This window comes from Haemaphysalis longicornis, unplaced genomic scaffold (genome assembly GCF_048455015.1).
Source record: "Haemaphysalis longicornis isolate Haplotype H1 unplaced genomic scaffold, Haemaphysalis longicornis Haplotype H1 scaffold_2, whole genome shotgun sequence".
NCBI lineage: Eukaryota > Metazoa > Arthropoda > Arachnida > Ixodida > Ixodidae > Haemaphysalis > Haemaphysalis longicornis.
This window is the reverse complement of record NW_027526295.1, coordinates 192,249,641-192,271,956: the sequence shown is the minus strand read 5'-3', so window position 1 is coordinate 192,271,956 and position 22,316 is coordinate 192,249,641. Positions and strand designations below refer to the sequence as shown.

At 44.5% G+C, this 22,316-nt stretch overlaps 1 protein-coding gene across 1 annotated transcript; it reads left to right on the top strand.

The window, feature by feature from the left end:
* Window positions 1-79: 79 nt before the first annotated feature.
* On the top strand, window positions 80-21,985 carry LOC144169699 (pituitary tumor-transforming gene 1 protein-interacting protein-like). Its single transcript, XM_077699001.1, has 4 exons — window positions 80-396; window positions 15,061-15,116; window positions 20,388-20,499; window positions 21,580-21,985. Exons 1-4 carry the CDS (start codon window positions 282-284, stop codon window positions 21,846-21,848), a joined length of 552 nt encoding a protein of 183 aa, XP_077555127.1. The 5' UTR covers window positions 80-281; the 3' UTR covers window positions 21,849-21,985.
* Window positions 21,986-22,316: the final 331 nt, after the last annotated feature.

Here is a 22,316-nt window from a genome sequence, read left to right as displayed (position 1 = left end):
ATCTCATGGCGTCCGTGAGAAGCGCCCGCTGTAGTCGCGCTGGTCGCGCGGCGCAAAGAGCGCTGGTGACGCGATCTTTCTCTCTTTCAGCGGTTGGCGGAGCGTTGGAGCGTGCGATTGAAACCTGCGACGTCTGCGCGTCTATTTCCTCGTTGTGCGCACTCAGCCGCTGAGCAGCAAGCCAGCTGAAGGAACTTCGCGGTGCACTAGCTCCCTGCCCTTTAGTGCAGCGTGCTTTTTCATCAGGTTGTTCGGGCCGACCACATCGGAAAGTGTGCAACATGCGCTGGGCGTTGTTTTTTGTGGTGACCACCTGTTGCATCGCCGTAGTGTTTGGTTCGACTACTGAAGCGAACACAACAGAACCGCCCACGACGACCATCTCGCCGCAAACAGGTATTGTGAGCCATCTGCGAGTACAACCTCAATGAGAAGCTCGACGTACGCGCTTTGTGTCTCGAGAGTAGAGACTGCCTGAACGTTATTTCCTGGGCCCTATCGTACGAGAAATGTAGGCGGCCACTGATAAGCAAGTGTGCACAGTGCAGTACTTCCGTTGTGTTGTAACGACGTGCAACAGAGCCCGCCGGTTAATTCTAAATTTGCTACACCAACACATCTCTGAGGTTGTCAGGAAGACAACCGATACTTTAAAAAATTCTAGGTATGAAATTCCCGATCGTGTAATGACCTGAGTTCTACGCTGCGTAAACAGATAACAAACGACCTGTATTGTCGTTGCTTTTCGCGGCATTGTTTAGAAATATCTAGTACGGGTCGCCTATCATCGGCGTCAAAATCGTCAAATTTTCAACGAGCTCAGGGAAATGTATCGCCGGTTCGAGGCTTCGTGGGTTTTTCCCGAGCCGCACTCTCTGATTGCGCGACCTTTTCCCCTCACGAGTGAAAGTCCAGAAACGCTTCGGAAACCCGGTAGCGCAGCAGGAGGCAAAGCGCATTAAGCGTAGATGCTTACGGCAGGCGCTGGTGCCGTTTATGGAAACGACCGTTTTTGTTTTGTTCTCGCGGTCGCTGCGGGCGTCACACGCGCCCGGCATTTCACTGTGCGACGGCGGACTGTCATTAGCATCCGCGCAACCACCGTCACTCGTGACAGCAGGCTTTACGCTTCAGGCGCTGCATCTACGCAGCCGTACTAGGGCAGTGCGTGCACCTCATTGTGCTTGCATTATAGCGCCCTCCTCCTTTGTCCTGTTCTCCAAATGGCACCTGGCTGTGACTAATGTAGTACAATTGACTCCATGCCCTTCTTACGTCTGCCATGTTCGGCGCGTCTTGCCGAGAGCGCCAATCAGTACTATACGAGGCACAATGTCTTTCGATACGGTTTTAATTGTGCGGGAAAAAGGGATGCCGTCTAGAATGAAGCAGCTTCAAAGTTCTGTCTGCTCGTAAACTGATTCATTGTGGAACCTCGATAAGGAGGGACAGGAGAATTTGTATTTTAACGTTATGACTCATTAGCTATCAAGTTCCTTCACCTTAGAGGAGGTGTAGTACAGCCTTTGAGTAGTTGTGTCTACTTCAGAGTCATGTGCACAGTTCCCAAGTAATGATAATTGGTTTTAAGGTTCCAGATGACAAACATGCTGACTGTGCCGGGTGCCACCTTTTAATGCCCATGCTTTGGGATGGTCATGGCTGGCACTCATTGTGGTGATACACTTTAAAATTTCGAGCCAAAGTGCCTCCCTTTACTTTGGAATGCAGAGACAATTTTCTGGGTATAGTGGGAATTAACTGAGCCATGCTATTGTACTATAACTGAGAGGGGAGTATGGCATAACAATCAGCCTGGGAATGATAAGGGTGCAGATGGGCTTCATAGCCTGCCTTGGTCTCCAACATGTAGCTGTGGAGTGATTGCAGGCTTATGTGCAGATGAACGAATTGCTTACATTGCCCTCTCATTACTACACTTGATTTCTTTCTATCACGTGGTTTTTTAATTGATGCGAACAAACCTTTTTTGCCACATTGAACCATTTTTAACCATGAAGTTGAACGTTCAGTGCTTCAGCGCTGGGCATACCTGTCTGCTCCAATTTTTCTTCATTCTTTCTTTTTTTTTTTTGCCTTGTACCCTTTCCCACGTGCAGGATACCAAACTAGGCTCTAGCCAGGTTAACTTTCCTGCCTTTCCTTCTACATCCTTCCTAATGCAAATCTGTACACCTCTCATGGTGATCTTCCACGAAAAAACAAGCGTCCTTTTCTTTTTGGAGCTTGATTGGCATTTCTTCTTGTACTGATATTGATCAGTACAAAAGATTGCCAGACGAGCTTCAAAAAAGGAAAGGACGCTTTTTTAGTAAAACCTTAAAAGCAAAACGTTCGTGAGCAATTTTGTTGTACTAAGTAGGGTATAGCCACTGTGATGTCCTTAGTGAAGCCAATTACAGGGGGTAATAGAAATCATCATTCTTGTGATTCCCTTCCAGCATAGGTGCAGTTTAGAAGGGTGTTGTTCGTACTCGATGGGTTCATCTTAAATTGTAGGAAGTTTGTCAACAAGTCGCTTGGGCAGCTACCTCTGCATCGGCTTTCTGATGATTAAGGTTCAGGAAAGTGCGCTGAATCCTGCTTTAGTAATAACACATAAGCCAGTTTAGAGTGCCTGTGCATAGAATCCTGATTTACTTATAATGAAAAATAAGGGAGCTTAGAGTGCCCTGCACAGATATCTTACCTGTGAACCTGGGGTGTAGTAAACCCCTTTGAACGCTATGGTACACACTATGCTAACACTTCTCTGGGCTTATCTGCTCTGGAATTGTGCAGCCCAGGTTGCGAATGTTTAATTAAAGGGGCACTGAGGTGTGTTGTAAATGCCGTCTAATTGCCTTGGCAGCCTGAAGTCCAGAACATATAGGCTGTGTTTTGAGTTTTTTTTGGCCAGTCCACATTCAAGGAGGAAAGTGCATTCGTAACGTCATTTGTCATGCATCATATCCTCCCTGTTGATCAGCTGGGACAAAACACTGGCAAGAGCACAGGGATAAATCTGGTCCATTGTTAGCAAATTTAACCTGTAAAGTCTGTGTGGCAGTAAAGATTGAATGGAGCGAAACCAAAATCTGGAATGCTGAAATAGTGTGAAGCCTCGTCGCAAACAGGTGCAACGTCGTTACGGCTGTAGTTGCGGCAGCCATGAACGGCGCATGGTGTTTTTTGTTCTGGCACTCATCGCAGACAAGTGAAGGCTCTAGACTTCTGTGAAATAACGGACTACGTGTGTTAAACTCCACAATGCAGTCACAAATCGAACTTTGGCAAATTGACTTCACTGTCCCTTTAAAATAAATGAGGTAGTGGAACCCATCAAACCATGAAAGAGCATTGAGAGAAATGGCTGGAGCAGCACATCACGCTTGCGCAGCGGGGAAGTGTGACATCAGCAGCGAAGAGCCGGCTCACAGATGCTTGTCATGTGCAAAAGAGCACCTCACATATTGCGTTAGAGCATAAGCATTTGTCTGTGTCTGCGCATTGGGCGAAAGTGCGTAAAATGAAGCTTGTGCTCCGTGGAGCCACATCTGCCAGCATAGACAAACCAGGATCCTTGCTTGCATTCCTGTTACAGATTTGAAACAAATGTCCCAAAATGTTTTTCTGCACGTATGCATGGGTTCTGCTAACAATCCCAGTGATTTCCTGGCCCTTCTCATTAAAGAAGTTCATTATTTTCTATTGATGCAGGGCTTCTTTAAATTTTCATGCTGAAAATAAATTGCCTTCACAGAATTAAATGATCAATGCATAAGTGGGCCAAGTATCGTGTCTGAGGAGAGCAGGGTGGAAACGCCTTATGCGGGACCTGACTGGGAGCTAGGGACTTGTGTACGAATTACCCATATGACTGAATTGCCAGTGAAGCCAGTGTGCCAGCTCAGGAGCTCCTTGCAGCTTAGGCAGGTTCATACTCCGTAGTTGAGTGAAGCGTGGGGCTGTGTTCAAAGGTCAGGAGGCTGCTTGAAGTTCTAAGATGCCCCCCTTATCCTTGCTGCCTTCTCCTATCTTGGCCACTTGTTGCTCCTTCAGTATATCACCATCCCAGGACTTGTAGATATTGCGCTGTCTGTACAGTTTGGGTGCAAACGTCAGATATGAGGGGTTGCACTCCGACCCAAGTCCCCCTTGCTCCAGAACTTGCTGGAGCTTGCCCCCTGCTTCAGAAAAAGAACCATCACTTGTACCAGTGGCAGAGGGAGCAAGTTTGGTACCTCTTTAAAGGGACGCCAATGGTAATTTGTTAGCTTTCGTTAGTGTCTGTATTGTGCACCTCAGTTCGTTTAATGGCATTTCACTGCTATGGGAAGTGTAATAAAGCCTTAGTTTTCCTGTAGAAGTTTGCGGGAGAGAACACCAAGCCAGGTTTGCACCTGCCTTACAAACTACTGCAGGGATGGCACATCCGTTGGCTGTACACCTAGCTGCTATCTTGGAATTCAAAAATTTGTTTTTCATCATCTTAGGCTTTTCAAAGCACCAATTGAACGTGGAAATGAAGGCGGGTTATTTGTATGTGGTGCTGAGGGGAAGAAAAACAGTGCTTTTGAACAGGATGAAGGATGAACGGACATGCCACAGCATATATTACCAGGAAAAGGGTGAGGGGCACTGTAATGAGCAGAAACATGAGAATGACATGTTTCAGTGAGAGGCACGAATATGACGGGGAAGTCGTTAAAGTGATCATGTTGTGGTGATGCCCTCAGATTAGTGAATTTCCTTTCATAGACACGATGCTTATGCATTGCTTGCCTTTCATGTGAATAATTAAAGCCTCGAAACGTTCACATGCGGGCTGATATTTCCTTCTTATTTTTAAGATTTTCACGTTCAGCAGGGGTAAGCAGTGACACGTTATGTAATGCCAACTTGTGATTAGTTCCCGATTGCTTGCTTGTTCTCAGAGACAATTCTGAAGACAAAGAAGCCATGAAGACATAATTTAACCTTGTTTAATTTGTCAAAAACAAAAGACTAGCTTTTGGTAACTCGCTTAACTCTATTGCAGCCCCGAACGATTCTTCTTAACCGAAAAAGAAAAAAAAAAGAAATTGGGAAACTTTTTTGAGTTTCAGGTTTAATATGTAGAATATTAAACACTTTTCAGTATGCTAACTGTGCGTTACCATTAAAGTGTTATGACTGAATGGAACTAGAGGCACCACTACAACCAGGCAGCCATGTTTCTCAGTGGTGGCTTTGGTCGGCGGCGATCATTCGCAAAAACAAATCCGTCTAACCTGTAAGGCCTCGCAAGGAAGGGGTTGGTGAGCTGCTGCTGCTGCTTCATCTATTTTTCTTAACATCTAGAGTAGTATTTGTTGCAAGTTTACATTAAAACTGGTATCATTTGTTAGGATAATGCAGTTTTTTCAGTAAGCTTATATTTTGTCTTTATGGCCTTTTTGATGTTTTATTTCTGTCTGTTTAGGAACATTTTGTGTCAGGTAAACTTGCCTACAATTTAATAAATGCCATCCCTGCAAACTTTGGAGGATGTCATCACAGGAGAACAAACAGTGCAGAACAGTAGTTCCCAATGCCAGAATAAAATGGACCATTGGCTATGCACTCTAATCATTAGCCTGATGCAGTAATTTCAACAAGCTTGTGGTTTGCAGCTGGGTTTGTCCAAGGATTTTTACATTAGCACTGAAAGAGGCTGTGGTGTACTAAATGAAATCTCCATGTGCTATCCCCTTGATTTATTTTGCCACATCTGTAGACACCCATAGCTGGTGTGCTATGGTAAAGGATTTTCGCTACACTATACAGCTAGAACAATTTTTGAAGCATGTCTGATTTTACAAAACCCTTTGTGGATGTCGTTCCTTAAAGGAGCCATGAAGAGAAAATACAACTTCGTCTAATTTGAAAGAACTAGGATTCAGTATCTCACTCAGCTCCATTACAGCCACAAAAGATGTTTTTTAACGAAAAAAAAAGCAAGTATTTAAAAACTTTCAAATTTTGCGCCGCAGTGACGTGTTATGAGCAAGAATGACGTCATAAGGGCCAACAATAAAACATAATTTTCAGGGTGTTAACTGCACGTTAGCATTCAAGTGATGCGGTCAAATGGAACTAGAGGCCCCATTACAGACGTCCAGTCATGTCTCGTCGCGACAGGTCAGTTAGGCGGCCGCCAATCGCACAAACAAGGTTCCGTGACGTCATAGAAAAGTTGCGGGAAATTGGCTAGGGGGTCGCGGCTGCTTCACACGTTTTCTGTAATATCTCCGTTATTTGTTCGAAGATTGCGATGATATTGGTATCATTGTTATCGGGACTAAGCAGTCTTTCTAATAAACCCAACTTGTATTTTGTCTTCATGGCTCCTTTAAAGGCCAACTGCACTCAAAATTTCGACTTCTTGAAAACCCTATTTCCGTATAGTCTGCTTAAAAAGAAAGCAACATGCTAAAAACAACAGCTGAAATACGCACGTGGACGCCGCAAGCGGCCAGCAAAAATCGGCGATTTTGAAACCGAAACCGAGGAGAGCGCGGCCATTGCAGTGACGTTGCAGCCGTCCAGCGAGCGGCCGGACGGTCACCAGTTCGGGAGAATGTCTGCGCGCAAGCTCTACGCGCGCATGGGGCAGCAGAGCTCGACCGGTTCTCCCGCTGCGTGGCTGGCCAGAGGAAAAAGCCACCGTCGGCTGGAACGTCACAGGCGCGTCATGGCTGTTTACGCGATCCGCCGGCAGGTGCAGAGTGGTCTGCGGCGGAGCCTTTTTAAACGCTTCTGACTGATTAACGACGCGTTTCACGGGGCTACCACTTGTGTCTCAGCTTATTTTGGGGTACTTACTACGCATTAAAAACAAATTTGGCCGAGGTGAAATTTGAGTGCAGTTGGCCTTTAAAAGGAAGGCTGCATTGGGTAGAATTATGGGTGACCTAGAATTTTTTACCACAAGGGTGCTATGTTCCGCACCTCGTAAAACTATGCAGGCCATTTTCTGCCGGAGTGCGAAGCGCGTCAGTCAAGGTTAAGAATGGTGTGTGAGCAAGAAAGCATTGCCAGGCAGCGTCCAGGGGTGTGAGGCATGCGAAGTACGAGTGAAAACGGCCAAGATACGGAGACAGCACTCCCTTTCTTGAGCGCTACCACTCGCATTCACCTTAGTGAAACAGCTTCTAGTTTTGTTTAGCTGAATAAAGGCATGGACAGAAATTGTAACTAGGCAACAGCCTGTTTAGAAGAAAGGCAACAGCAGAAAGAATTATACATTGGAAATGTATACTTTTTATAAATGAAACGGAACAAAAAGAGGGTGATGAAAGTTAAACGTAGGTGGTGGTGGTGAAAAACGTTTATTAAGACTATGTACAAGTGAGAGATAGGGGCGGCCTTAAGGGCCGACCCTGTACAAACTCTAGGAGGAGTCCCTAGTCCGGGACCTCTGTGGCTTCCGCGGCGGCGCGCGCCCTGGCCACGAGGGATCTTTGGCCCTCCAAGGTCGAGCAGCCGAGCAGGGCAGCCTCCCAGCTCTCACGGGTAGGTGGGAAGGGGACGTGATTGGGGGGACCGTCGGGTTGGATGGGCATGCCCACACCATGTGGAAAGTATCTGCAAACGGATGATCACAGTGTGGGCATTCCCCGGAGAAGGCCGGATTGAAGTGCCCAAGTATCGCCGGGCACAATACCATGTTAGTGTATAGCCGTAAGAGCCAGCGCTCGTCAGCCTTAGGCCCGGCGCCGGAGGCGGAAATCGGAGCCTGTTCGATTTGTACATCGCTGTGATGTCGCGAAATGAGCTGACCGGGTTAGGTTCTGGATTGTCAAGAGATGGAGGGCGAGGAGGGTCCCGGGAATCAAGCGCGCGGGCTGAGGCATCGGCAGCCTCGTTACCACCTAGTCCTGCGTGAGCTGGAGTCCAGATGACGGAACGTGTATTTGGGCGGTCCATATAATAACAGCCCTTGAGGATTCGAGCAGCGCAAATGGTGATGCGACCTTTGGTAAGATTTTGGCACGCACTCCGCGAATCGGTAATAATGATCCGAGATGCGGGGTCCGCTGCGGCGAGTGCAATGGCGACTTCCTCCGCATGAGAAATGCCCGGTGCTCGAAAAGTGAGCCCTCTCTCTCTGGTACGTGTGCGTGCATTGGCACCTGTAAATGTACACAGCTCAGGCACTCTGAAAATTAACCCCACTAGAATCTGTTTCAGTGCAACATGAAAGCAGTGTCCAGTGGCTGCAAGTTTTGGAAATGCTGAAACATGCGTCAATTGTTAGGCTGGAGCCTTAACGCCACCGTCACTCCTGCAGCATATTTTTCTTTCGTGTCAACGACCTGTTGGTTACTTACACATGCCAGATGTGTTGTTTCGCTCTGAAATGCATGGTGTCGCATTTAAGACTACGCAAGTGGTTTCTGCTTTCAACAGCAGCGCGTTTGCAGACATGCGTCAAACACGTCTAAAGTTGTCTGGCAGTTTTTCTTGCAACATTTTTGCATGACCTAATCGCTCTAGGTATGAGTCGCGCTTGGCGTGTTCAGACTTCAGTCTGCTTCCTTGTAGTTGAAATATTTAATCACTTCTTTTTTCCTTTTCTTCTCTCCCCACCCTTGAAGACTGTGCTACTTCTCTGGCATGTGACATTTCTCATTATCTGTGGCCTTTGATTTATGTTGCTGTACTTGTAAGGCCCTTCTCTGCTTCCCACATTGTTTGAAGCTCGCATGTAATTGGTTAAGTGCATAGCAACACGCATCGTTGAATAATATTAGGAATAATAATTAGGAGGCTTCCTATTTTAAGAGCTTCATCCAAACAGTGCCATTTCAAGTGGGGGAGGGTTGTTTTATCATTTTTTTTATTGTGTGTGTGTGTGTGCGCGCGCATGCGTTGGCAACATATATTTGGTGCTGATGTAAACATCTTGCACATATGTTTCATATCTGGCTAGATTAACTTCCAGAGCGGCGCAACTGTCTCTCCTATCCAAACTAGTTGCAGAAGTGAGTGATTTGTGTGCAAATACCCAACATGTCCTGAAAGTCCGGCCACACCTGAAAAACTTCCTCAATTTTCTTGAATGCCATTTCTCCTTTGTCCCTTGAACTTGCGCAGCAAATGTGTGGATAAATGTTTATGGGGAAATAACTCTGCTTTGTCCTGTTATTTTGGAATCCAGTTTTGGAAGCAGTGCTATAGTGCACGGCCTGCTTTTTATTCTAAAAGTCTGAACTGAACTATCTCTTGTCAATATCACTTGGAACCGGGAAGAGCTGGACATTTATCATCTTGAAGTATTCACAGCTGTGGATGTTTTGTATGAATTTGCCTCTCTCTACCTCACATTATACTAGCTGGCTGCACAGCCATAGTGCACAATCTTCAGCACTTCCAAACACGACCACCTTCATTTATGTTTGTATTTATCTTGCGAGTAAACACCGCGCAGTTGTTTTGGCACGATGGTGCAAGCCACCAGAGCTAGAGGGAAAAGAAAGCCCAATTGTCAATTTTGGGGTGGAAGTGGTGGCCACAAAATTATTGAGCTTTCAATTGTAAATTACATGTGACCCAAGCGAAGTTGCTTGCCTGGAACTTGGGGATCACTCGCTTAGATCAGGTGTTTGAGTAGGCGGTATACATTGAAGCCCAAGTTGCGCTCGAAAAGAAAAATTAGAGAGAATGAACGGACCAACATCCAATGTACACATAAGGCACCTTGTGGCAGAATTCTATCTTCACTTTCCACATATATAAACGGGATTTCTGACACTTTGGAATATTTTGTATAGCTGTACTCTTTAACAAACAAAACCTTCCCATTGACACAAAATTGTAACCATCCCACAATCACCCCCTGCTTCTAAATTGATACTACAAATGAAATGAGGGTAAAAGCAAAGATGCACATCAGACAAAACTGCTAGGAACAGGCATTTGGTAGGTTTTATGTTCATTAATAACATCACCAGCATGTGAAAACATTTTGCTTGTATTAACAAAGGTTTTATACATCGGCGTAATGACTGAATGAAACTACAACAAATAAGTGATAAAAAGCGAACGACACTTTAATAAATTAACTTGCGGTAATATACTTGCTAATGAATGTGGGAAACAATAGTATATTGAGACTTTTGTTCACTCTTTTGAGGGATGTTATGTATGAGACATGCTGTTTTTACATGAGGCTTTTAGTATAAATGTTTTTCAGGTCTTCAAGTACGTGTTGTTAATGGCATTGTACAGGGCAGGCCTTCTTTTTTTAACATTTGCAAAAGGACAAGAGACTTGGAAGTTTTAAAACAGTAAGATTTGACACGCTGTATCTGCTAGCAGCTACAGGCAGAGGTGGGAGGATTTTTGCCGTGGCAACCAAAACTAAACAGCTACTGTAGACGTAGCGAAGCCGTTAGGACGGCCAGAAGTACTTGAAAAAGTTACATGCATGCTATCTAGTGCCTTGGGGTTGTAAAATGATACGCAAAACTTGTATGTAATTGGTGGCATATCAAGGGGGATGTGCAGTGAAACTTTGACTTGCTGTAGATTATTTATACTGGTTATGGAGAAGTACTATATCTATGTTCTCGCCCTGTATATATATATGAGCATAATGTGAAAAGCAGGATTTGTGCCCTCTGTCAGGTGGAAGACAGAATTTGCAAGAAATGTCTGGCGGCTTAGTGTCATGTGGGGCCAGACATTTCAACTGCGTAGATGATTAATGAGCTTTGGAAAAAAAAATACCGGTGCAAGCGCTTCAAGGAGACACACGCGGCTTTTTGCTGTAGTATGCTGCACAGTTTAAATATGGAGGGAATACTAGAGGGAATGTCATGGGTTATACGAGGCAAAAAGTTTTTGATTTGTGGTTTAGTTACTCTCCAAAAGAAATTACTAAATGTGCTTTTGTGCTCTATTTAGAGGTATTTATATAGCATGCATGGAATATTTGGTCTCATAAGTGCTAAATGTAGCGGACAGTTCATATTAGCGCTGCATGCAGTGCATGTTATGGGTTATGTTTGGACAATGTTTATGGTGCTTGAGTTAATTATGGGCTTAAGAAAAAATGCTGGCGTTGTGCTGTTGAGCATGAGGACGCGGGTTCAATTCCTTGTCGTGGCAGCCGCTTTTCTGATGGAGGCGGAAAGCAAACACGTCCGTGTGTACGAGATTTCGGCTCACGTTAAAAATCCTCAGGTGGTCAAAAGTTAATCCGGAGCTCTCCACTACGGCGCGCTTCATCGCCTGCGTTGGGTCAGCGCGTTAAACCCTACATTCAACGAAAATATGCCACTCCAAATGTTCCAAAGTTTGCTGACTGTTTCACTGCTGAAGTGTGCCGACTGTTTCAGCAGTATCGTGGAAGAACCGCATGTTGGACTGGGTTTCAGTTTGCAGGGTGTATGGTTGCCGTGCTATGGGTTACACGCAGGCAAAATCGGAAGAGGCTTTCCGTGCTAACAGCTCCATCGAAAGTTGAGTTGCAATTCTTCAGTATAGCACAAAGCTGCTGTGATATTTTTTCATTGAGCTTTGCTCACTTTCTGATCTCTGTGTGACACGTGCATAGGCGGTGGGTGCTCCTTATACTTGCATTGCCCCTTCCTTATACTCGCTAGGAAAAAGAGCGCAGTTGAAATTCAGCCTGTCTTTAAAAGGTTAGGCCGTCTCCAGAATCTAAATTTTTTACCGTGCGTGTGTTCGACGAAATTGTGTTTATGAACAATGCCTGTTAATAACTTAATTGTTAACAATAATCTGATGCTTCATAGGTTTAAATGCTTCTGTACAAATATTTGGGTTTGAAACATTCCATTGCCTTAAAGCTCCGCATTTGAAAATCGAGGTCACATTCCGAAGTGTTGCACATTGACAACTGTAGAAACACAGGTGTGTGTTCTAGAATTTTTTTTTTTTCCATTTGGCATTTTTTGCAGCTTGAGAACAGCAGATTTAAGCGACTATTGAAGAAGGTTTAGCGCAGCTAAGACAAGGCCAGTGAAAAGATGGGACGGATGCTTTGCCCAGCAACACGTTCTACTGATGTTAATGGCATTGTACGCTTTAAAAAAATACAATTATCTAGAGATATTTGGTGTTCAATTTTTAAATCAAAGCCATATACAGTATGCTCACGATAATTCAAACTTTCGGTAATTCAAACAAATTTTGAAATTTTGGTTGGCCCGCTATGTTTTCAATGTATTTTAAACTGCTTCATTGTGTAAATTTATTAAATTTGTACTTTTTGCTTCTTCTTGCTGAAATATACCTGCAGCATTTGCCGCTTTTAGCTGCAAATTTGCAGCCTTCTGTTACAAATAAAGCCGATTACCTGCATGCCAGTGCAGACAACTTTCACAGTGAACTGACTGTTTTTGTGGGCAATTTTGTTTTGAACTCTCGTGCAAATACAAAGCAGTCGGCCATTCGTGATTTTTTTTTTCAAAGTGATTTTCTTTTTCGAACTGTTTCATTGCAACACCAGTTGGTATGTTGCCGCAAGTTATATTTGAGAACTTGTGATAATTCAAACTTCTGATCACTCGCAACAAAATCCTCAGGTCCCTTCACGTTTGAACAATCGTGAGTCTACTGTATTCTTGAGGACATTCACATTTGATTAAAAATTCTACCACCCAAACATGGTCTCCAAAAAAATGAATTATAGTTGCTAATAAATTAGGATGAAAGTGCAGATATTTACTGTGTCATCTCGGAAAAATTTTTAGCTTGCATAAGAGACAGCATATTTTTAATATTTTTAGTATCCATCACTGTCATAGTGCTAATGTCCACTGCAGGGTGAAGGTCTCCCTTAGACTTCCAATCGCTCCTGTCTTGCAATGCCTGAATCCCTTCTTTGCCTCAAATTTTGTTATTTTGGCCCTCCATCAAGTTAATTTTTTTCCTACCCCTAGTTCCGTCTCTCAGTAACAGTACTCTGTTACTCAAACAGTCGCTTTTCTGACGGAGGCGAAAAGAAAAAATGCCGTGTGTACGAGATTTCAGCGCATATTAAAGATCCCCAGGCGGTCGAAATTGATCCGGAGGCCTCCACTATGGCGCGTCTCATTGCCTGCGTTGTGTCGGCACGTTAAACCCTACAATCAATCAGTTACCAAAATATTCCATCTGTGGTCAGTTCTCTGCCTTACCTGCCAGTACAAGTCCACTTCTCTTTTCATTCGAGCCAAGATGTTTCCGATTGAGTTTTGTTTCCTGATCTAGTGCACTTGTTTCCTATGCCAAAGTGTTACTCCTATCATCCTTCTTTTCATGGCTCCTTGGGGTGACCCAAGTTTTCTTTCAGTGTGCTTACTAAATCCCCAAGTTTCTGTGCCAGAAGTTATCCCCAGTAATATGCACCGGTTGTGTGTTTTTTCTTTTTAGCAACAGAGGTAGCATTCTGTTTGTCACTGTGTTTGCTGTGTTCTCTCCTGCCCATAGTAACTCTACACCTGATTTCCTTCTTGTCGTTTGTATCAGCACTTACAGCTTGTCCAAGATAGCTGTATTCATCTGCCTCTTCAAGCATTTCGTTAGCTAGGCTTAAGGCAGGGCTTTTTGCTTGTCTGTTTAGCGTTATTTTTATTTCTTCGTATTCATCTTTAACGCCACAATGGAGCTTTCAGAATGCAGTTGCTTGGGGGCTTTCCACGTCATTGCTGTCATCGCCATTACTATCATCGCCACATTTGTGTATCGTACAGCAGCGGTCCCTGCTATTGGTTAGCTCTTTACATGCCCTTCTGGTAATGCGGTATTCCCACGACAGCGAGGTGGCTGTTAGAGGTAGGCAAATATGGGACGTTGCAGTGCATCACTTGATGATTCGGCTCTTCCATGCGTTTATACGTACGGTATGAAAAAATAGCAGACGACACCGTAGAAGGAGCAAGGTGATCCCACCGCTGCACTGCAGGTGGTCGCTGGGTGGCTGTCACCCAACTACGCATCTATCTTCAATCCAAAAGTGGTTGCATCCACACTTGTCCCAGCCAGAGTCTGAGCAGTCTGTGTGATATTAGGCGCCGTCCTTTTCAGCATAGGGTATCGTGTGTCAGCTGTGCCAAGGGGCAGGCAAAGAAAATGCGTTTTCTCTGTTGTGCGAATCTGTTTTAGTGCTCAAGGCAGATATCGTCAGCTTGCTGTTGATGTTGGCACTTTTCATTAATAATGTTGCATGTGGAGCGCTGACGCGTTATCATGTTCATTTAAGGTTATCTCTTTTTCAAGGATATCTTATCACGCAGCTTGCTGCAAGGCCATGTTCCCACTTCGTGGAAAAGAATTGTATAGGCTGCTAGGGTCAGCAGCTTATTTGCGAGTGCAGTGGCATATATTCCAACATATCATCAAGCAGCATATAATCCAGAGCATTGGGTGCAATAGACATTCCATTGCTTTCTAATTATACATTCGCGCAGACAGATTCACTAAACAATGTCTGCAGCAATTTTTTAGAAATTAGAAGCTTCAGCTTTGCTGACCGATGCATCCATTGCTACCACCATATCATAAGGCTCTTGAGCAAAGCGCGGGACCACCGAATTTCAACCCAAGTGCTCAGCATCTCATACGTTGCTCTGTTTACATTAAAGGTTAGGCCGAAATCACTCATATGCAAGGCCGCAATGACCACAGTGTGCCAGCTTCAGTGATTTTGTAACTTCATTGCTTGCACAAGTGATGGCAACACGATCCTGAAAAGCTTTAGTGGAACATCTGCAAAACGAAGGCGCTAACAGTTGCATGTAGGCATCTTCACGATTAGTCCGGTCGTCATCCTCGGCTAGCGTGCTGCAACTTCCACAGCTTTGCATTACAAACGGCGTGGGAGAAAAGAACAGAAACAAGCACTCTTTTTAGTTGTAATATTTTCTTTAATAGTAATTGTGTTTCGGACCCCTTTAAAGGTTTTCTCCATGGAATGAGAGTCTGGTGTATGCGAAAGAAAATATATATATTTAGCGTGTGCTCTGCACACTTTAGTATTGCTTGCTGGGGCACTAAAATAATTTTCCGGCTGTCTTTTGCTTCCAGCATGTTCTATGAAGGCCAACGCGTCCTGCGCTGACTGCCTGGCTGCGGGCACAGGGGTAAGTGAAGCATGAGTGTCCTTATTTTATTGCTCAACTCGTGTCTTGCGGCGTCTGCTGAACTACTGACACTTGCCCCAGCTTGCGCCAGTGGCTTTTTGCTGCAGTCAGTGGAATCCAGGAGATGTATTTGGAAGTTTAGGCACATTGAAGATACTAGCAAGAAACGTTCAGTTATCGCAGAGCTTGTAAAAAAGTGCGAGGTATTTTTGTAGGCAGTGCATATTCATTATCTTTGCGCGAGCTGCTTTCTTGCAAGCTTGCCTGGGAGTGGGATAGCAGCTGGAGTTTAGATATGTGATCCTAGAGCCACTAAATAAGCTACGCTTCTCATCTAGTTTATGTGAACCTGTGTGTATCTTTTATTTGTTTGTTTTACTGTATGGTGTCTGCAAACAGCATTTGGCAAAAATCTAAGATGGGGCAAATCAGTTTACAAGATCAGCATTATGCACTTTTTTAAATTTATACACAACTATTTCTGCTTAGAAAAAGGAATTGCCATAGTATGGATACGTTGTTGAAAATGCGTTGTATCATAGCAAAAAAAGAAAATTCAAAAGTTGGCAGAGGTCAAAGAACGCCATTCCACTTGCCCTTCATTCTCATCAGAAAATTTGCAGCTTGGTTTGGTATTTCATACACGTGCCACACGTACACAAAAAATGACATTGTTTAAGGCCTTAAGATACCAATGTCATTAATTGGGCGGGCCGTGCTACACGCGAAAATGCAAAGGCATTAAATGTGTTATGCATGATGATGATCATGACCAAAAAGAGAAATTCACTCATATTTTAGAAGTCTTTAATGTAGAGAAAAACGCCTTAGAAGCGTTAAAACTGTTTTTTGCGAAAGATTCTTAAAAATTGTGGGAGCCGTTTCTAAAAGTGGCTTCAGGATGCCGTCGCCAGCCAGCGGTAGCCAAATCCAAAAAATTTAACACGAAAAGTAACGCGATGTTCTTACTTTTGCCTCTGTTCAAATGAACTTTGTCTTCCTCAAAACTTCGCCACCAATTGTGCACAAAAAATCGTCATATTTCGAAGTTTAGCTACATTTCCGCGTCAACACTGGTGCTGAGAGTTTCGGTGGCTTCATTTGGTGCTCATTGCGCTCGAGAGTAGGCAGATTTAAGGTGTTCGCAAAGGTAAATGAGTTGTGCGGAAGTCCTTAAACTAAAATAACATTTAAGCGAATGGCATTAGATTTTTGCGTGTAGCAGCAAATTAATGGCATTAAAACTTAAGGCATTAAGCGTTTAATGTCATTTTTCGTGTACGTGTGACACGGGTATCAGTTCCTCGCACCATTCTTTACAGCTGTGAAATAAGGTGTTGACATCTGGACGTCTCTGAAATATGCTTAACATCAAAAACATTTGAGGTGAATGAAATCAGTCTAATGGCCAGCTGTGAGGGGATCAGTATGGCACTCTAGTTTCTAAGCACACACCTTCTTGGGTGTTATTCAGCCATTATTTGCTCTCTGTGGGCAGCGCTGCTATCAATTAAAGGAATATTTTCTGAGCTTTATGCTTTGCTGAAGAACTTATGCTTATGTCTGGATCTGATGAGCTCGTCAAAAAGGTCAAGCACAATGACACTGTTGTGACACTGATGCGTTTAGGCGCCACGTGTCATTTTGTCATGCTCACAGAGCTATGCTGATGAGTATGCTGTGGAACCTGGCGACCTAATTGCTGACTGCATTGCTTATTTTGTGTGCAATTGTTTTTCCAAGATACTTTCTGCACCTATTAAGAAGCGTCTGAATGTGTGCAAAAACTAGCCTGTGTTGTGTTCTTGGGCCCAGAATAGTTTCACATGGTGGCCTTTTGCTGTAGCGCAAAATTATCATTAAACGCGTACATTGTACTTTTTACAAACCATCTCAATTTTGAATGCGCTGCCAGAGTCTTCAAGCATTGAAGGACTCTGGCGCTACCTTGCCCTGACAACGTGTTTGCTGCAGCGTTTTCTTGTGACCCACTGCAGAAGGAATTAACCAACCCTGTGGCACCTGCATCCTACTTCCACTGAATGTGTATTTCTAGGTTGTGGCCTACTGTACGCACCCGCCGCGGTGGCTCAGGGGCTAAGGCGTTGCACTGCTGAGCACGAGGTCGCAAGTTCGCTTCCCGGCCGCCACGGCCACTTTTCTGATGGAGGCGAAAAGCGAAAACGCCCGTGTGTATGAGATTTCGGCGCACGTTAAAGATCCCCAGGTGGTCAAAATTAATCCGGAGCCCTTGACTACGGCGCGCCTCATCGCCTGCGTTGCGTCGGCGCGTTAAACCCTACAATCAAGCTCTACTGTACGAGATAACAGGGGACCCCGACTAGCTACATGAGAGTATTAACTGCCAAGCCAGTGCTAGTCCACCGTGGAATCTGAAGAATTGTGCACGGGTTCGAGTACCTAAGCACAGTAGACTAGACTTCACGCTCCGGCAATGAAGTTGTGGCTTTATTTCCCAGTAAATACAGGTAATATACCAGATAACAGTATGACCATCGCTCCCAGCGGAGGCAGGGACTCAACTCGTTCACTAAGCCGTGAGGGCTTTAGACTGAGATATGTCATCATTGCCATGGGGAGAGTGGACCCACGACAATCGACTCAGACCAAATCTCTGTCCCCACGAACATGGTGCACACATCCTAACTTGGCTCGGTGGAAAAGGGGCTTCATTTAGGAAAGATTGTGCCAGCGGGGGGACCAATGAGGGTCCATTCTTCGGCACCTCACTTGCACATTGCATGGTGTTGTGGTACAGCATGCCATGCTAGGCCGATGAGGTAGCTAGCCAAGGTTCGCACAGGTCCTTGAAAACCTTGAAAACCCTTGAATTTAAAAGTGTAAATTTCAAGGCCTGGAAAGGCCTGGAATTTTTAAAGGGTCCTTGAAAACCCTTGATTTTCTGGAGAGAACCAATGGGCCTATCTTTTCACAAGAATTTAAAGTGTTTGTCGTGGATTTTAGGTGTTAAAAATGTAAAGAAACATTGTAACAATCAAGTTTCAGTGTATTGCGTGAAATTGCGAGTTGTGGATTCTCATTATTACGAGGCAACATGGGGAGCAGCACTCCTCAATAGAATTCATGTCACGATACAATCCCGTGAAAGCCGGCTTCTGTTCTCTATCTTGCATGTTCCATCTAGTATGTGATGGCCTTTCATTGCATGTTTGCTGTGCCTCATACGCGCCATCTGTGTTTGCTTTTACGTGCAAATGGTGGACGTGTACATAGTTCATCCTGCCTTGCAGCAACGCTTGCTGAGTTAATTTCAGCTGATACTCTTGCTGGCAAAGCAGGAGATGCAGGCAACATTAAGTAAGTTTTGAAATCAAACAGCCTTAGCAAAACACCAAGAAAAAAGAAAAACCTCTAAATATAAACCGTGAAATCAAAAAATAAAGCTGGGGGAGCATTCATGAGCCCATAGCGCCTATCTAAATGTGCATTAATGTTCTTAGGCATTGCGCAATATCAAAATTTTGCATTGTGTTGAAAAAGTGATAAATAATCCCAGATAAAACATAAGATGGGGACCTTGAAAATGTGTTTTCCGGTCCTTGAAAGTCCTTGCAAACCCTTGAATTTCTGCTTTTGAAGCCCGTACAAACCCTGCTAGCACACACAAGATTGCGCTGCTACCCGAGGTGGCCACCTTCACCACCGGGGGAGGCTTAACCATGCGTGCAAGCAAGGCAAGGAGCCTAGAAGACCCCTGCAGGATTTGTTATTCTTAAAGTTTCCTTCAATGTGCCTGTACAATTAATCTAAATTAATATTTGCTCGGTTATTGCTTCTTCCGTTTGGCTGCTTTTGGATTGTAATTTTAAGGACTGCCGTGTCATACAACAAGACTTGGGTAAAAGCCTCTTTTGTGAAAACTGTAGGTGGGACGCTTCCCTAGATTTCTGTGTGGTTGGTTTCGCAGAAATTATGCTTGTCATTGCCATGGCCATCATCGTCGTCTGCATCAAAGCGAGCAATTGACCAGAGCAGCGTGACCTTCTCAAGATGTCTGCCCGTCATTGCCGAAAACAGTCCGTGTCATTGTCATTCTTAACACAATTGTTACCAGCACAATAAGTTGGCCAAAAAGTTGAGTGTAAACAATGAATGACATCATCGTCTTTGTTGACATGAAGTGTGGGCTATGAAACTTAAGTGTAAACTACGTCGTTGTTGTACCATTAAATCTCATCTGTTTTTCACTACAAAGGACAAGTCTCATGCATAGAATCTTTCACCTGACAGTGGAGTCGATGGCCTTTGAAACTTTCAATGGAGCTTCATTGGCTGTATGGTGAGGTGACTCAATGGCCTTTCCTGTGCTCTACGTGGAAAGTGAAACTGTCAGTTTACTTGATAGACAGTGCGTTCAAAGGCTTTTGAAACACCCGTGAAGCTAAGTCATCATAGTTGAATGCCTTTGCGCAGTACTGGGCACATATGTGACAGTTGATGTCGGTAGACCGGAAAGAGTGCAAAAATGTTCAGTGCGTTTTGTTTTTAAATTAAAGGCATTTGAGGGCCCTTGCAGTGAAGCGTAGAAGCATGTTCCTGGCTGGGATACCCTTCAAAATTGAAAATTCCTTCAGGGAAGACATTTCTTCAATAAAATGTGTCAGGCAGGTTTAGATATAAATTTTGATTTAATCAGACTCAGCTGTATATTTAATTGATTGGACCATTTTAAGCCAAAAAATGTGCTGTAGAAGTGAAGTTTAATACCGTGCTCAAAACCTGGCGATCCCTTCAGCCTTTATGCGAATTGTCTGTTGCGTTCTAGGACAATCTTGGGAGCAGGCATTAGTTCATCAATTGCTGTGACATACTATTTAAGCTCATGCTAGCCACTGAGGTACTGTTGTAGTGTTTTGAGCTGTGGGGTATGCAGTATGGTAAGAGAATAACAGACATCATAACAGAGAATAACAGACAACAACAGACAGTGACATTATGCCACTAGAAACAACAAAGATCAAGCACAGAACACTGAGCAGTTGCAGCAAGCCAGGCTCAAGCAGGGAATATAAATATATAGTTCTTGGATGGCACAATTTTTCATGTCGTGCGGCATGCAAGGCATATACAGCTAACTGTAAAATGGCCCAGAGGGACTTGTAATGTGTATGCTTCAGCCTATGCCGCAAGAAAAAAAAACGAGATTAGTTCTAAAAGCATTGCACACTTAAAGTAAGAACTGTGGCAGTGTTCCGGACTGCCGTTTATTGCCGGTGTTTGATATTTCAGTGTTACTACTGCTCTGCTTCGCGGAAGTGTGGCTACTACCCGTACAAGAGACTCATTCCAAGCCATGATGAGTGTGCCTACTTCTCCGAGGTCTACTGGGGCGTCTGCTTCAGTGAGTTTTTTTTTCGGTGCTATCTGTTGTGTTAAGTGAAAACGTGTCCACACAACTCCTTGGACTGAACACGAAGTGCTGTTGATGTCTACACAAAGAGCTGTCATGCGACCCTAATAGAGGTCTGTTGCGCTTCGTGTCTGAATTTTTTCAATCATCATTGAGGAAGGCGTCTAGTCTTCACATCAAAATGCACATTTTGTAATCTGTCCCGGTAATAAGTTGTAGCGCTAGCTACGCCCTCAGTGACGCTATGCCAACCAGCCCAACACCAAGCTTTTCTTTTTTTCAATCACTTGTATTAGAGAAACCAGTCCACTCACTCAAAAAAAAAAAAAAAAAAAAAAAGGCCACTGTAATGCATATAATATGCATTGACCTGCTGTACTAACAGCCTGGAGTAATTGGCACTCAAAATTTCTCCACTGAAAGGCTGCTTCTTCACTGTAATAATGTGCAAAAACTGTGTGATTATGGTAAAAATGAATTTCATGGAAGCAAAATCACAGAGGGCTTAGAGGGGAAGAAGTAGTACAGTGATCGATGGCACTTGGCTGGAAAGGGGTGGCATATGTCATGGAGCATAACCCTTTGCTATTTATGGCCCCTTTTGACGCATGGCTCTTCGCATTTTTTCCAGTGTACAGTGAAATATACTGATCCTGCCTTTATCAGATGTGGGACTTTCTGTATTAGCCTATTTTAATTAATGACAGCCCATTTTTCAGATACTGGCTGTGAAATGCATTTCGTAAAACAATCCAGATCTAGGAAGATTTGAGTTGTATCGTTTTACAAACAGGTGAAGTTGTTGTGGTAAATTGTCTGGACATTGCAGTTGTGAAGATATTCTAAACATTTCCCCATGAAAATTATTACTGGGTCCTGTTAAAATCTAGTGGCTGCTCAAGGCAGCGGGGTTTGTCGCTGTTACAGGATCGATCATAACCTTTGCCCGTAAATTTTTTGCCACTGCCCTTATGCAATGGGCATTTCTCTTTTACATGTGGGCAGGGATGGAATAGCAGCAAATTAAAACAGTACATCAACATTCTGCATGTCCTTCCACTTTTATCACAGTTTCCCTCCAAGGCAGTGTGATTGCCATCGGCGTGGTCGTCGGGACCGTGCTGCTGGCGATTTCGGTGTGCTGCTGCTGGTGCTGCTGCTGCCGCAAAAGCAACAACAGCAAGTGGCTTCGCGACATGGCCAGCATGGAGGAAGAACGGAGGCAGCGCCAAGAGCGGTCAGACGAGCGGCGGGCAGAGCGCAAGGCCCGCACGGACGACATCCGGCGCAAGTACGGCCTCGTCAGGGACGAGACGCCGTACACCCGCTTCGACCACTGATCTCCAGCTATCGTCCGCAGCGTGGCGAAGCGGAACGATCACCACCCCCATGTGCCTCTGCAGCTGTTGGCCCATCACCAGACTTGAGTGCTGAAACAAGAAATGCAGCGGCGACACCCGCCTGGCCGCCGTGATGACACCAGTCTGGCCGCCAAGAGAAAACAACCAGCGCCGTCCACTGTGGTTGTTGTCTCTCCATTGTGCCCGTATGTCCGTGTAAACGAGGATGAGGAACGGCAACGCTGGGTGGACTGCACCTTTTTATTGGAAAGCACCTGTCAATGCCCGAAACGTTCGAGCAACAAGAATCGGCAATGTCACCTATTCGTTTCGTGCCACATTCAAAGCCGAATGGAAGCGTTTTTAATTTTGTGGGGGTAGTTCGTTGGGGTACTACAGCTGCTATCTAACTGGCAGTCGAGGTTACTTTGTTGATTTTAAAAAAGGCAGTGGAGTTGTTCTCTGGAG